Raw genomic sequence first — 17,178 nt, forward strand, 5'->3', positions numbered from 1 at the left:
AGCAGTGAATGTCTTACACTCTTTTTAAACCTTTTGGAGATTACCTATTGCAGGTCTGTCCCTTGGGTAAGACAGTGGAGGCTGCTTTACTGGCTCCGGTGTTGGGGTGGAGTGCAGGGATGCCTTGGGACTGTATTGCACTCCGTTTTTATGAATATTATTTAAATTCAGTTTCAAAATTTTGTCACTAAACGTAGTCCAGAGAGCCTATGAAAAATGCAGGTAATGGGCAGTCTTACTTGGTTGAGTTGCCCCAGGCTTCTCCCTCCTAGGGACACCCTGCATGTATTCCTGTGGTTACTCAATTTCTCTATTTTACAGTTGTCATTTTAGCTCTCCCATTAGGCTATAAGCTCCTTAAAGCTCTTTTTTATTGTTGTTGAATTCCCAGTGCTTAGCATGATGCCTGGCACACACTACTGAGTATTTGTTATGTGAATGATTGAATTAATAAATCAAGAGTTTTCTGGTTTTTTAAGCAGAAAAGAATTCTAATTTGATGGTCTCAGAGAATCAAAAAAAGTAGAGTGTTTCAGGAAAGAGGAATGATAAACAGTCTCAGATGGCAGTAAGATAAGTGTTGAAAACTGACCTTTGGATTTGGATATTAGAGTTCATTGATTTCCATAGTAAAAATCGTTATAGCAAAATGATTGGAGTTAAGAGCCATATTTAAGTGGGTTGAAGAATAAATAGGAAGTGAGAACAAAGAAGCAACATGGGAGTTTAGTTTGTTTTGTTTTTAAAGATTTGAGGCTAAAGGGAAGAAACTATTGGAGAAAAACCCAAAGATTCTAGAGAAGGAAGTTAGATAGCATAGGAATTTTATGCACTTGATTTGAATATATCTAATTGTTTCTACCTATGTGTCAGAATAATATATTCCTCCCTCTTCCACTTGGTTTTTTAAAATATTTTTATTTTTATTTTTTTTACATCTTTATTGGAGTATAATTGCTTTACAATGGTGTGTTAGTTTCTGCTTTATAACAAAGTGAATCAGTTATACATATACATATGTTCCCATATCTCTTTCCTCTTGCATCTCCTTCCCTCCCACCCTCCCTATCCCAACCCTCTAGGTGGTCACAAAGCACCGAGCTGATCTCCCTGTGCTATGCGGCTGCTTCCCACTAGCTATATATTTTACATTTGGTAGTGTATATATGTCCATGCCACTCTCTCACTTTGTCACAGCTTACCCTTCCCCCTCCCCATATCCTCACAGACCTCTCTAGTAGGTCTGTGTCTTTATTCCTGTCTCACCCCTAGGTTCTTCATGACATTTTTTTTTCTTAAATTCCATATATATGTGTTAGCATATGGTATTTGTCTTTCTCTTTCTGACTTACTTCACTCTGTATGACAGACTCTAGGTCCATCCACCTCATTACAAATAGCTCAATTTCGTTTCTTTTTATGGCTGAGTAATATTCCATTGTATATATGTGCCACATCTTCTTTATCCATTCATCCGATGATGGACACTTAGGTTGTTTCCATCTCCTGGCTATTGTAAATAGAGCTGCAACGAACATTTTGGTACATGACTCTTTGAATTATGGTTTTCTCAGGGTATACGCCCAGTAGTGGGATTGGTGGGTCATATGGTAGTTCTATTTGTAGTTTTTTAAGGAACCTCCGTACTGTTCTCCATAGTGGCTGTAAGAATTCACATTCCCACTGGCAGTGCAAGAGTCTTCCCTTTTCTCCACACCCTCTCCAGCATTTATTGTTTCTAGATTTTTTGATGATGGCCATTAATTTTGCATTAATTTTTATCCTGCTACTTTACCAAATTCATTGTTTAGCTCTAGTAGTTTTCTGGTAGCATCTTTAGGATTCTTTATATATAGTATCATGTCATCTGCAAACAGTGACAGCTTTACTTCTTCTTTTCCGATTTGGATTCCTTTTATTTCCTTCTCTTCTCTGATTGCTGTGGCTAAAACTTCCAAAACTATGTTGAATAAGAGTGGTGAGAGTGGGCAGCCTTGTCTTGTTCCTGATCTTAGTGGAAATGCTTTCAGTTTTTCACCATTGAGGACGATGTTGGCTGTGGGTTTGTCATATATGGCCTTTATTATATTGGAGAAAGTTCCGTCTATGCCTACTTTCTGGAGGGTTTTTTGTTTTTGTTTTTGTTTTGTTTTGTTTTTGCGGTACACGGGCCTCTCACTCTTGTGGCCTCTCCCATTGCAGAGCACAGGCTCCAGACGTACAGGCTCAGCGGCCATGGCTCACGGGCCTAGCCGCTCCGCAGCATGTGGGATCTTCCCGGACCAGGGCATGAACCTGTGTCCCCTGCATTGGCAGGCGTACGCTCAACCACTGTGCCACCAGGGAAGCCTCTGGAGGGTTTTTATCTTAAATGGGTGTTGAATTTTGTCGAAAGCTTTCTCTGCATCTATTGAGATGACCATATGGTTTTTCTCCTTCAATTTGTTAATATGGTGTATCACATTGATTGATTTGCATATATTGAAGAATCCTTGCATTCCTGGAATAAATCCCACATGATCATGGTGTATGATCCTTTTAATGTGCTGTTGGATTCTGTTTGCTAGTACTTTGTTGAAGATTTTTGCATCTATGTTCATCAGTGATATTGGCCTGTAGTTTTCTTTCTTTGTGACATCCTTGTCTGGTTTTGGTATCAGAGTGATGGTGGCCTCGTAGAATGAGTTTGGGAGTGTTTCTCCCTCTGCTATATTTTGGAAGAGTTTGAGAAGGATAGGTGTTAGCTCTTCTCTAAATTTGATAGAATTCGCCTGTGAAGCCATCTGCTCTTGAGCTTTTGTTTGTTGGAAGATTTTTAATCACAGTTTCAGTTTCAGTGCTTGTGATTGGTCTGTTCATATTTTCTATTTCATCCTGATTCAGTCTTGGCAGGTTGTGCATTTCTAAGAATTTGTCCACTTCTTCCAGGTTGTCCATTTTATTGGCATAGAGTTGCTTGTAGTAATCTCTCATGATCTTTTTTATTTCTGCAGTGTCAGTTGTTACTTCTCCTTTTTCATTTCTAATTCTATTGATTTGAGTCTTCTCCCTTTTTTTCTTGATGAGTCTGGCTAATGGTTTATCAATTTTGTTTATCTTCCCAAAGAACCAGCTTTCAGTTTTATTGATCTCTGCCATCGTTTCCTTCATTTCTTTTTCATTTATTTCTGATCTGATCTTTATGATTTCTTTCCTTCTGCTGACTTTGGGGTTTTTTTGTTCTTCTTTCTCTAATTGCTTGAGGTGCAAGGTTAGGTTGTTTATTCGAGATGTTTCCTGTTTCTAAAGGTAGGATTGTATTGCTATAAACTTCCCTCTTAGCACTGCTTTTGCTGCATCCCATAGGTTTTGGGTCGTTGTGTCTCCATCGTCATTTGTTTCTAGGTATTTTTTTATTTCCTCTTTGATTTCTTCAGTGATCACTTCGTTATTAAGTAGTGTATTGTTTAGCCTCCATGTGTTTGTATTTTTTACAGATCTTTTCCTGTAATTGATATCTAGTCTCATAGCGTTGTTGTCGGAAAAGATACTTGAAACAATTTCAATTTTCTTAGATTTACCAAGGCTTGACTTGTGACCCAAGATATGATCTATCCTGGAGAATGTTCCATGAGCACTTGAGAAAAATGTGTATTCTGTTGTTTTTGGATGGAATGTCCTATAAATATCAATTAAGGCCATCTTGTTTAATGTATCATTTAAAGCTTGTGTTTCCTTATTTATTTTCATTTTGGATGATCTGTCCATGGGTGAAAGTGGGGTGTTAAGTCCCCTAGTATGAATGTGTTACTGTCGATTTCCCCTTTTATGGCTGTTAGTATTTGCCTTATGTATTGAGGTGCTCCTACGTTGGGTGCATAAATATTTACAATTGTTATATCTTCTTCTTGGATCAATCCCTTGATCATTATGTAGTGTCCTTCTTTGTCTCTTGTAATAGTCTTTATTTTAAAGTCTATTTTGTCTGATATGAGAATTGCTACTCCAGCTTTCTTTTGGTTTCCATTTGCATGGAATATCTTTTTCCATCCCCTTACTTTCAGTCTGTATGTGTCTCTAGGTCTGAAGTGGGTCTCTTGTAGACAGCATATATAAGGGTCTTGTTTTTGTATCCATTCATCCAGTCTGTGTCTTTTGGTGGGAGCATTTAATCCATTTACATTTAGGGTAATTATCGATATGTATGTTCCTATTCCCATTTTCTTAATTGTTTTCGGTTTGTTATTGTAGGTCTTCTTCTTCTCTTGTGTTTCTTGCCTAGGAGAAGATCCTTTAGCATTTGTTGTAAAGCTGGTTTGGTGGTGCTGAACTCTCTCAGCTTTTGCTTGTCTGTAAAGGTTTTAATTTCTCCATCAAATCTGAATGAGATCCTTGCTGGGTAGAGTAATCTTGGTTGTAGGTTTTTCTCCTTTATCACTTTCAGTATGTCCTGCCACTCCCTTCTGGCTTGCAGAGTTTCTGCTGAAAGATCAGCTGTTAACCTGATGGGGATTCCCTTGTGTGTTATTTTTCCTTGCTGCTTTTAATATGTTTTCTTTGTATTTAATTTTTGATAGTTTGATTAATATGGGTCTTGGCGTTTTTCTCCTTGGATTTATCCTGTATGGGACTCTCTGTGCTTCCTGGACTTGATTAACTATTTCCTTTCCCATATTAGGGAAGTTTTCAACTATAATCTCTTCAAATATTTTCTCAGTCCCTTTCTTTTTCTCTTCTTCTTCTGGAACCCTTATATTTCGAATGTTGGTGTGTTTAATGTTGTCCCAGAGGTCTCTGAGACTGTCCTCAGTTCTTTTCATTCTTTTTTCTTTATTCTGCTCTGCAGTAGTTATTTCCACTATTTTATCTTCCAGGTCACTTATCCGTTCTTCTGCGTCAGTTATTCTGCTATTGATCCCTTCTAGAGTATTTTTAATTTCATTTATTGTGTTGTTCATTGTTGCTTGTTTCCGCTTTAGTTCTTCTAGGTCCTTGTTAAATGTTTCTTGCATTTTGTCTATTCTATTTCCAAGATTTTGGATCATCTTTACTATCATTATTCTGAATTCTTTTTCAGGTAGACTGCCTATTTTCTCTTCATTTGTTAGGTCTGGTGGGTTTTTATCTTGCTTGTTCCTCTGCTGTGTGTTTTTCTGTCTTTTCATTTTGCTTATCTTACTGTGTTTGGGATCTCGTTTTTGCAGGCTGCAGGTTCGTAGTTCCCGTTGTTTTTGGTGTCTGTACCCAGTGGCTAAAGTTGGTTCAGTGGGTTGTTTAGGCTTCCTGGTGGAGGGGACTAGTGCCTCTGTTCTGATGGATGAGGCTGGATCTTGTCTTTCTGGTGGGCATGTCCATGTCTGGTGGTGTGTTTTGGTGTGTCTGTGGACTTATTATGATTTTAGGCAGCCTCTCTGCTAATGGGTGGGGTTTTGTTCCTGTCTTGCTAGTTGTTTGACATAGGGTGTCCAGCCCTGTACCTTGCTGGTCGTTGAGTGAAGCTGTGTGTTGGTGTTGAGATGGAGATCTCTGGGAGATATTCACTGTTTAATATTAAGTGGAGCTGGGAGGTCACTTGTGGACCAGTGTCCTGAAGTTGGCTTTCCCACCTCAGAAGCACAGCACTGACTCCTGGCTGCAGCACTAAGAGCCTTTCATCCACACGGCTCAGAGTAAAAGGGAGAAAAAGTAGAAAGAAAGAAAGGAAGAAAGAAAGAGGATAAAATAAAATAAAATAAAGTAAGGTAAAATAAAGTTATTTAAATAAAAAAAATTAAGAAAAAAAATTTTTTTAAAGTAAAAATACGGATGGATAGAACCCTAGGACAAATGGTGAAAGCAAGGCTATACAGACAAAATCTCACACAGAAGCATACACATACACACAAAAAGAGGAAAAGGGGAGAAAATAATAAATCTTGCTCTTAAAGTCCACCTCCTCAATTTGGGATGATTCGTTGTCTATTCAGGTATTCCACAGATGCAGGGTACATCAAGTTGATTGTGGAGATTTAATCCGCTGCTCCTGAGGCTGCTGGGAGAGATTTCCCTTTCTCTTCTTTGTTCGCACAGCTCCCGGGGTTCAGCTTTGGATTGGGCCCCGCCCCTGCGTATAGGTCGCCGGAGGGCGTCTGTTCTTCGCTCAGACAGGACGGGGTTAAAGGAGCCGCTGATTCGGGGGCTCCGGCTCACTCAGGCCTGGGAAAGGGAAGGGTACGGAGTGCAGGGCGAGCCTAAGGCGGCAGAAGCCGTCGTGACGTTGCAGCAGCCTGAGGCGCGCTGTGTGCGCTCCCGGGGAAGTTGTCCCTGGATCACGGGACCGTGGCAGTGGCGGGCTGCACAGGCTTCCCGGAAAGGAGGTGTGGTTAGTGAGCTGTGCTGGCACACAGCCTTCTGGGTGGCGGCAGCAGCAGCCTTAGCGTCTCATGCCCGTCTCTGGGGTCCATGCTGTTAGCCGCGGCTCGCGCCCGTCTCTGGAGCTCCTTTAAGCAACGCTCTTAATCCCCTCTCCTCGCGCACCAGGAAACAAAGAGGGAAGAAAAAGTCTCTTGACTCTTCAGCAGCTCCAGACTTTTTCCCAGACTCCCTCCCGGCTAGCCATGGTGCAGTAACCCCTTCAGGTTGTGTTCACGCCGCCAGTCCTCTCCCTGCATTCTGACCGAAGCCCGAGCCTCAGCTCCCAGCCCCGCCCGCTCCGGTGGGTGAGCAGAGAAGCCTCTCGGGCTGGTGAGTGCCGGTCGGCACCGATCCTCTGTGCAGGAATCTCTCTGCTTTGCCCTCCGCACCCCTGTGGCTGTGCTCTCCTCCACAGCTCCAAAGCTTCCCCCTTTTGCCACCCGCTGTCTCCGCCCGCGAAGGGGCTTTTGGTGTGTGGAAATCTTTCCTCCTTCACGGCTCCCTCCCACTGGTGCAGGTCTCGTTCCTATTCTTTTGTCTCTGTTTATTCTTTTTTCTTTTGCCCAACCCAGGTACGTGGGGGAGTTTCTTGCCTTTTGGGAGGTCTGAGGTCTTCTGCCAGCGTTCAGTAGGTGTTCTGTAGGAGTTGTTCCACGTGTAGATGTATTTCTGATGTACCAGAAGGGGAGGAAGGTGATCTCCGCGTCTTACTCTTCCGCCATCTTCCCCTACATCTTCCATTTGGTTTTGATGTAACTTTTGAACTTGAACATTTTTGCTGTGCTATTTGGGGCCCCCTAGTGGCCAATTTAATAATGATATATAGATAGTAAACTGTCAATTAGATCTAATGTTCCAATTATTCTTTATGCAGATTATTCTTTCTATGAGGATTAGATGGGGGTGGGATATGTAGTTATAGTACTTATGATACTTAGCCCTCTTTGTTTTGTTATGGGTCAAGACTTGACACCTAAACTTACTATAATTTTGTTTCCTTAGTAATAATTCACTATTATAAACTGTTTGAAAATAGCGGTATATCTTTGTTTTAGCTGCTAATAAGTTAACAGCTGACATCATTGTTCTCAGCTCTTTTTCTCCAATGTTAGATTTAGGTCCATTGTTGTATGTCTATTGGAACACCATATCCAGTTTGAAGATTATGAAAGAAAAGCCTGAATTACCAAACAAAAAAATCTGATTATTATAAAAATAATAGACATTCATTATTCTTCACAATAAAACTTTTAAAATATAGAAATCTTAAAAAAAATCATCCTTAATCTTGCTTCCCAATGTTTTTCTTTCTAGGATTTAAAAAAAATATTTATTTGGCTGCACTGCATCTTAGTTGCAGCACGTGGGATCTTTCAGTTGTGGCATGTGGGGTCTTTAGTTGCGGCATGTGACCTCTTAGTTGTGGCATGCAGGATCTTTAGTTGCGGCATGCAAACTCTTAGTTGCAGCATGTGGGATCTTTAGCTGTGGCATGTGAACTCTTAGTTGAGGCATGTGGAATCTAGTTCCCTGACCAGGGATCGAACCCCTGCCCCCTCTGTTAGTCATTAGTCATTAGTTGTGGAGATATATATCTGGTGGTCATTAGTCATTAGTAATGGAGATATACATCTGGTGGTCATTAGTCATGCCATCAGATATACATCTGGTGGTCATTAATCATGCCATCAGATATACATCTGGTGGTCATTAGTCACCAGTGATGGAGCTATACATCTGGTAGTCATTAGTCATTAGTAATGGAGATATACATCTGGCGGTCATTACATCAGATATACATCTGGTTGTCATTAGTCATTAGTGATGGGGATATACATCTGGTAATCATTAGAAGGTATTTAGATCCTGAGACTGAAAGAAAATCACCTAGGGGGTGAGTGCAGAGAGAGAGCCAAGTACTCGGCCATTGAGTAAGAAGTTGAGGAGATGAGGAGGAGCTAGCAAAGGAGACTGAGAAGGAGTGACTGGGGGGTATTGTGAGTTGGGATGAGAATCAAGAGGATGTGGTATCCCTAAAGTCAGATAGAAAGAAGAAAGCGGTGATCAGTGGTGTCAAATCCTGCTGACAGTCCGAGTAAGTTGAAAATGGGGAGTTGACTGATGCTAAGGTGGAGGTTATTGGGAACCTTGAAATATGCCGTTTCAGTGGAGTGGTTTGGACCAGTGCTTGACTGGAATGGGTTTAAGAGAGAATGGGAGCAGAGGGAATATTGACAGTTCTTTCTTTTTTTTTTTTTTTTTTTTTGCGGTACGCGGGCCTCTCACCGCCGTGGCCTCTCCCGTTGCGGAGCACAGGCTCCGGACGCCCAGGCTCCCCGGCCATGGCTCACGGGCCCCGCCGCTGCACGGCATGTGGGATCTGGCCAGACCGGGGCACGAACCCGCGTCCCCTGCATCGGCAGGCGGACTCCCAACCACTGCACCACCAGGGAAGCCCTGAAAGTTCTTTCAAGGAATTTTGCTGTAGAGGAGAGCGGAAAAGTGGTGCAATAAGTGGGGTGGAGGAGCTGAGGAGTAACACCTTGAGGAGCAATCACAGCATGTTTGTTTGTTGATGGAGATGCTCCAGTAAAGAGAGAAAAATCAAGATTTAGGAGAAAAGGGGAGACTTGTTGAAACCTGATTAGGAAAGAGGGTATAAGATCTAATGTCTAAGTGAGGAAGAGATGGCTTTGCATAGTAGCACGAACAGTTAGTTCGTCTGTAGTAATAGGAAGTTGGGCAAAGTATGTGGGTATGATAGAAGTGGGTAAATATGTTGTTGACAAGTTGTAAATGATCACCAGCTGCACTTGAAGGTAGGGGAGGAGATGCTGGGGATTTAAAGAGTAAAAAGGTATAAAAGAGTTATCTTGGAGAACGAATGGACAGGAAAAGATAAGATTGCTGGGTACTACCTTGAGGTTAGTGGTAATGAACTAACGAATGACTAGTTTTCATTGGTTACAGGTGTAGAGTAGGTGGAACTAGGGTTCGAGTTTAGCTGGCCAATACCTTGGAGATGAGAGCAGCAGAATTAGAGAAGTATGATAGGGAACGATTATAATAAGGGACCATGTAATCTAAGCTGGTTAAGGAGGGAGGTGAAGAATGAGGCTGTAAAAATGAAGTATGATCATTGTGTTCAACGTAGATCCCTTGTGGTCAAAGAACTGTTGGAGTTGTGCATTTAGAGGGGGTAAGTTGAGATAGGAGAAAGTAGAGTTGAAAGCTTAAATTGAAATTAAGGAAAAGTATGTAGTTATTGATAATGGTAGTTATATGATTATGAGAATGGATAACTGAGGTAGGGTGGAGAATAAAATAAGTGAAGGAGAAGAGGGCAAGGAACCAAGAGGCCAGGTTATTGGAAGGAACACCCACATTGATACTGAAATCACAAGAATTATAATTGGATAGGTTATTAGATTTGGAAGAGATGACCATGAACAAATCTTCAAGGAATGATAAGAGTGATTGGGGATAATAGCTGTTGCTTCCTGTATACTGCCATACTTCCCATACTTCCAAATGGACTTTTCATGATTTGAAACTTTCTTACCTTTTTACAAAGGACCCTGTACTCTCATCAAAAGTCCTCAAACACACCATGGTCTGTCATAACTCTGCCTTTTACAGCTGCTCGTTCTTTTGTTTAGATGCTTATAGCCATAGTGCTTACCTTCCATAGGAGCATTGCTCCCCAGGAGACTACTGTTTCCTATTTACAGCTTATAGTATTTATTACATTATTTTTAAACTATGAGTTTACATTCACTACTTTTCTCTCCTTTTTGTTCTTTTAAAACCAGGCTGACAGTTCTCTTAGGCCAGGGACTTAATCTGTCTTTTTGTCCCTGTAGCACTATAAAAAATTTATCAGCAAACTCTAGGAATAGATCTATTTAATAAATACTCTTTGGGGAATTCCCTGGCGGTCCACTGGTTAGGACGCTGCACTTTCACTGCCAAGGTCATGGTTGTATCCCTGGTTGGGGAACTAAGATCCCGCAAGCCACGCAGCGCGGCCAAAAAAAAAACAAAAAAAACCCCACAAACTTTTTGAAAGTCAGTTATTATTAAGTAAATATTGGTATGTTTCTTTATTTCTATCTCACTAAATATGATGCTTACTTAGGTTTACTTATATCAAGTGCCACAGTTAATGAAAAACTGTTTAAATTATAATGAGTTTTTTTAATCTGTGTATTACAAAGTGACTTTTCTTAATCTGGTGTATTTTAGAGAAGATTAAAAATACAGAAGCAACTATTGATTATGCTAACAGATTAAAGATAGATAATACAGTCACTTGGACATCTTGAAAAGAGCCTTGGTTTGTTGGGGTTTTTTTTGCGGTACGCGGGCCTCTCACTGTTGTGGCCTCTCCCGTTGTGCTCCGGACGCGCAGGCTCAGCGGCCATGGCTCACGGGCCCAGCCGCTCTGCGGCATGTGGGATCTTCCCGGACTGGGGCACCAACCCGTGTCCCCTGCATCAGCAGGCAGACTCTCAACCACTGCGCCACCAGGGAAGCCCCAGAGCCTTGGTTTTTTATTTTCTCTCTGGTTCAAGCCTTCTGTTTTGATCTTGGGAATTGAAACGTGTGTGTGTGTGTGTGTGTGTGTGTGTGTGTGTGTGTGTGTGTGTGTTTACTTTTTTTTTTTAATATTTATTTATTCATTTTGGCTGTGGGGATGTCTTAGCTGCAGCACTCGGGATCTTCGTTTCGGCACGCGGGATCCTTTATTGCGGCATGCAGACTCAGTTGCGGCATGCGTGTGGAGTCTGGTTCCCGGACCAGGGATCAAACCGGGGCCCCCTGCATTGGGACCATGGAGTCTTACCCACTGGACCACCAGGGAAGTCCCTAATCTTGGGAACTGAGTTCACAGTTGAAGGAAGGAGGCCCTAAACTTACATAATCAATGGAGTAAAGGAAACAGGAGATTTAAAGGTGACTATAGTGCAGTTAAACAAATGCTGTTTCCCGCCTTCTTTACTAAGTTATTGTTTAAATGGTGCAAGTTTTTCAACACAAAAAAGTGACCATGCTAAGGATTTACTCGTTTGATGTTAGTATACTGAGCTTTATTTTCCTTAAAGAGAGTCTTTATGTGAGCGATTTTTGTGGATGCTTTGGTTTCTCCTTACGATTTCTTATATATTTCTTACTTTTATAATTAAATGGAGTAACAATGTAAATCACCTATTAATTATGTTTTTGATTCATAGTTTATATTATATTTGCTTTGGGGATATAAGTTAATATCAACTTATAAAAATTTAATGACAAAGGCTTATTTTAGATTTTTTATTTTTTCAGAAACCATGAGTGGAGGATCTCAAGTCCACATTTTTTGGGGTGCTCCAATCAGCCCACTGGAAATGACAGTATCACAGGAACCAACTTCTTTAGTGTCCACTGCGGACCCCTGGAAAGAAATTCAGCTTTTGTACAATCACCATTCCTTACATCTGAAGGATGAAAAATGCAGGCACAAAAGTCTTGAGGATTATCAGGCCCTGGACCCTCCAGATCTTCCTCGTGGTCATTTTCCAGCAAACTCTATGAACAGATCTGTTCACGTGAAAGATGACTTCACACATTGCATTTCTGAAACACAAACTATAAAATCCCAGAAGAGTCACCCCTTGGGGTTGAGTGATAGAACCAACTCCAGTGATCGAATATGTGGATTTAAGGCCGGATTTCAACATTTAACTGAAGAAGAAAAGTATCAAAAGCTTTTCAGTGAACATAAGAAAATCACAGTTGAACAGCCTAAAGATCAATCAAATATACATGGTCAGAATGTTCCAAAAGATTCCTTTCAGTTAGATCATAAGTGTGCAGCTATATTGGATGTGATCTGTGGTGCTGAACAGACTAATACGGGGCCAGGAGCTATGGAAACAAACTGTGCACCAGCAGAGCATCATGAAATACAAAACCAGTGTCGGGAATTATTTTCCTCTAGCACAGTAGACAAACCAAGGCCTGAAGGAACAGTTAGGAAGGTCTCAGGCCTTAAAATATCCACTGATACTGAATTTCTCAGTGTAATGACCTCCAGCCAGGTTGCTTTTTTATCTCAAAGGAAGTATAAAGGGCAGAATTCTATAAATAAAGGAACCATTAAAATGGAGATTGAACCAGAGGCAAGTCATGGGGAAATAAGAATCACTGAAGATAATTTGATTCAGCCCAATGATGATTCTACAGAAGGATATGAAGGTGGACAGAACCAAGCCTGTTCCCTTGAACTTTTTAGTCCTGAAACAAAAAATAGCCACATTCTCTTGAACGCCGATAAAGGTCTTGAAGAAAATATAGGATCTCAAGAACTTCTCCGTTTTGATGATAAATTGACGCCAAATGAGATGCGCATTGAGTCATGTAGCTCAGGAATACTGTGTTCCCAATTGAATACCTTCCACAGAAGTTCTGTTGAAAGAAGTTGGACCTCTGAAGATAAATCAGGCCATCCTCAAGCTCTATCTGAAGTCCCCCACGTCGCTAAGAAAAGCAAGTTGATTTCTAATCAGAGAGATCATACTGTAACAGTGCACCAGAGGAATGTGTCTGGATTTAAGGGCATTAAAAAGACATCGTTAATAAAAAACTGTGATTCTGAAAGTCAGAAGTATAATTGCTTAGTCATGGTGTTATCTCCGTGTCACGTGAAAGAAATAAACATAAAATCTGGACCAAATTCTGGCTCTAAAGTGCCTTTAGCAACAATTGTGGTAATTGACCAATCAGAAATTAAGAAGAAGGTTTTTCTGTGGAGGACTGCAGCGTTTTGGGCACTTACAGTGTTTCTTGGAGATATAATTTTACTCACGGGTAAGGTCATCATGGTATAGTGGGAGTTTATTTTACAAAGCTGTGGGCTTTTTCCCCCTCCCACTTTAAGCCTTTGAGGAGTCTCCCTTTACCCTTTGTCTCTCAGGGTTCCAGCAATGATCGAGTTCCTTATGGCATCCACGTTGGTCTCTTCACCCCTTCCCAGGGTCCTGTGCATTGCCATTTCTGAGCGTTTGTCTGTCCTTCTTAGTTCTGTCCCTCCTTCCCACTCATCTTCTCCTTAAGAAGGCTTCTCTGCTTGCTCCTCCTTTCATTCACTGTGCTAGCATTCATGTCGTGTATCATCAGACTCTTTCTTTGTCTTTTATAGTTTTATTTATATCTTTTTTTTTACCCTTTTCCTTAGGTGTTAACCATCTTATGATAAAAGGACAATATATCTACTACTTAATCCCTAATAAAGCTGTGCACACTACATTCTTATTGAGGGAACATAGAATTTCTATTGCATTTTAAAATTATTTAAATTACTGTAAGGCCTTGAACAACATGGGTTTGAACTGCATGGGTCTGCTTATATGTGCATACTTTTCAATTGTAAACACTACAGTACTCCACTGTTTGTGGTTGGTTGAATCCGTGGATGTGGAGGAACAAGGGATATGGAGGGCTGACTGTAAAGTTATCGATGCGTTAACCCCACGTTATTCAAGGGTCGCTATTAATCATATTTGGAAATATGGAAAAGAGAAACTCCTGGTATTATACCAACCTCGTATAACCGCCAGTGGAGTTTTGGAGTGTTAACCTTCCTCTTATCTTCCCCGTACTTCTCAATCTGTGTCTGCATACATGGGTAATAGCTGGTATTTATTGGGAACTTACTTAGTGTCAGTCCCTGTTTCAAACTTTACCTGTCTTTCAACTCTATGAGGAGAGCACTGATTATCATCCTCATTTTTCAGCTGGAGGAAATTGGGACCCAGGGTAGTGAAGTAACTTGCCCACTGTCACCCAGCTAGGAGGTGGCAAAGCAGGGTTTCACCCAGACTCCAGAATCCCTACTCTTAATATACAATTGTAATCATGAAAAACAGTTTGTATCCTGCTTTTTCACGTGAAAAAAGAAATCTTAACATTTTGTTACATGTCCTTTATTGATTTAAAGATAAACACACCAGTGTATTAGGGCAGAGATACCAGTCATTTTAAGAATGAATCCCAGGACTTCCCTGGTGGTGCAGTGGTTAAGAATCTGCCTGCCAATGCAGGGGACGCGGGTTCGAGCCCTGGTCTGGGAGGATTCCACATGCCGTGGAGCAACTAAGCCCTTGCACCACAACTACTGAGCTTGTGCTCTAGAGCCTGTGAGCCACACTACTGAGCACGCGTGCCACAACTACTGAAGCCTGCGTGCCTAGAGACCCTGCTCCACAACAAGAGAAGCCACTGCAATGAGAAGCCCACGTACCGCAGCGAAGAGTAGTACCCGCTCGCCGCAACTAGAGAAAGCCCACACGCGGCAACGAAGACCCAACACAGCCAAAAGTAAATAAATAAATATAAATAAATAAATAAGTGGACTTCCCAATCTTAATTAAAAAAAAAAAAAAGAATGAATCCCAGGACTTCCCTGGTGGCGTGCAGTGGTTGAGAATCTGCCCGCCAATGCAGGGGACACGGGTTCGAGCCCTGGTCCGGGAAGATCCCACATGCTGCAGAGCAACTAAGCCTGTGTGCCACAACTGCTGAAGCCCGCGTGCCTAGGGCCCCTGCTCCGCAACAAAGAGAAGCCACTGCTGTGAGAAGCCCGCACACTGCAACGAAGAGTAGCCCCCACTTGTCAAAACTAGAGAAACGCCCGCGGGCAGCAATGACGACCCAACGCAGCCAAAAATAAGTGAATAAATAAATAAACTTATTTAAAAAAATAGCATGAATCCCAGACCAGGATGAAGTTGATTGAGCTTAATAGTACATCTAAAGAAAATGTGATAGAGAAGAGGTGTGGGTCAGCCTTAGAAGCTTATAAAGAAAAATCAAGGCAATCAATCACTGGTAATTCCTACCAGATGGTTTGCTGGGGGAGTGAGAACCTTAGCTAATATACGCTGGTATTTGTGTAAGATTGTGTAAGATTGTGATTTGTGTAAGATTTGTGTAAGATTGTGTAAGTCCCTACTGAAGAGATGAACATGGGATTGTAACAGCTTGGCGTAGTCTTGTCTTACTGGCGGTATCCTTATTCGTTGGCAGCTCAGGTCATCTAACTCAGCTCTGTTCTGATTCAGTGCTTGCTGAGCAGCCCTTTCCGTATGACTTGGCTTCCAAGGTGTAAAACTGCCTACAAGGTGAGAACAGGCTGCAAGTGTTGTTCTTTGGCAATTAATGCCTTGTTGTATATTTAAACAAAAAGATTGTGTTCTGTTTTGGGTTTTTTTGTCTCATTAACTGAGCTTATGCTGCAGAGCTGAAATCTATTTTTGGAGTGCTGAAAAAAATGAGGTTCCCCAGACCATAAAGAGAGGGTTAGACCGTGGACCATGGTTACTTTACCAAGGCATTACTGTCACTGTGTGTGCCTCCCAGGAGGCCTTTACCTAGCAGATGGAGACTCAACCCTGCTATCTCTCTATCTTTTCCTAGTGTCCATACAATTGTTAACAACTAGGTAACATTCTGTGAAGTGATTTACCACAATTTACTTAACCATTTTCCTATTATAGAATATTTAGATTATTTCTATGAACACCTTTTTTTTTTAACAGGTTTTTTTGTTTGTTCTGTTTTGCTTTATTTTCTTAGGAAAAAAAAGTATCTAGTTCACAATTTCTGAATAAGAATGGCTTACGTTATGCTTATTAGCAGAAGGGGTAAATGCATACTGAATGTGTTTATATATATATATATGTATATATATATATATATATATTTTTTTTTTTTGCGGTACGCGGGCCTCTCACTGTTGTGGCCTCCCCCGTTGCGGAGCACAGGCTCCGGACGCGCAGACTCAGCGGCCATGGCTCACGGGCCCAGCCACTCCGCGGCATGTGGGATCTTCCCGGACCGGGGCACGAACCCGTGTCCCCTGCATCGGCAGGCGGACTCTCAACCACTGCGCCACCAGGGAAGCCCGTACTGAATGTTTTTTACTCTTCTAGGCACTACTGCTTTGGAATGAACCACTGCTTGGCTTCCTGGCCCTAAATTAGTCACTTTTTTTTTCCTGGCTGCACTGGGTCTTTGTTGCTGTGCATGGGCTTTCCCTAGTTGTGGCGAGTGGGGGCTACTTTCCGTTGCAGTATGCAGGCTTCTCATTGCAGTGGCTTCTCTTGTTGCGGAGCATGGGCTCTATGCGCGTGGGCTTCAGTAGTTGCAGCACGCGGGCTCAGTAGTTGTAGCTTGTTGGCTCTAGAGTGCAGACGCAGTAGTTGTGGCATGTGGGCTTAGTTGTTCCGAGGTATATGGGATCTTCCCGGCCCAGGGGTTGAACCCGCGTCCCCTGCATTGGCAGGCAGATTCTTTTTTTTTTTTTTTTTTGGCGGTACGCGGGTCTCTCACTGTTGTGGCCTCTCCCGTTGCGGAGCACAGGCTCCGGACGTGCAGGCTCAGCGGCCATGGCTCACGGGCCCAGCTGCTCCGCGTCATGTGGGATGTTCCCGGACCAGGGCACGAACCCGTGTCCCCTGCATCGGCAGGTGGACTCTCAACCACTGCGCCACCAGGGAAGCCCGGCAGGCAGATTCTTAACCACTGTGCCACCAGGGAAGTCCCTATTCACTGTTAATTTATCAGAAGTATACATTGTACCATTTACCTTAAGTGAACAAAAACCTTTAAACTTCTATCTGTGGAGCAGAGCTTCCATATTGATATTGTTTGAATATACAGAAGCAATTTTGTTATTTTACCTACATACAGACATACCTACATTCAGAGTTCAGATTTGCTATTTTATCATTTTGTTCCTTTAGGCAGATGATTTACCCTAGTTGA

General features: G+C 41.9%; 1 protein-coding gene across 4 annotated transcripts in view; it reads left to right on the forward strand.

Moving 5' to 3' along the window:
• SHLD2 (shieldin complex subunit 2) overlaps positions 1 to 17,178 on the forward strand; it is a 107,737-nt gene that overhangs the window by 40,831 nt on the left and 49,728 nt on the right. For 2 of the 4 annotated variants that reach the window (XM_082673748.1, XM_082673751.1), the window contains exons 4-5: positions 11,078 to 11,328; positions 11,698 to 13,221. In XM_082673748.1, the coding sequence (XP_082529874.1) occupies positions 11,703 to 13,221 (1,519 nt within the window). In that variant the 5' untranslated portion in view covers positions 11,078 to 11,328; positions 11,698 to 11,702. The remainder of the gene's footprint in view (positions 1 to 11,077; positions 11,329 to 11,697; positions 13,222 to 17,178) is intronic. The other 2 variants (XM_082673749.1, XM_082673750.1) reach the window with 1 other exon arrangement.

The sequence above is a fragment of the Grampus griseus genome, assembly GCF_964374135.1.
Source record: "Grampus griseus genome assembly, chromosome: 16".
NCBI lineage: Eukaryota > Metazoa > Chordata > Mammalia > Artiodactyla > Delphinidae > Grampus > Grampus griseus.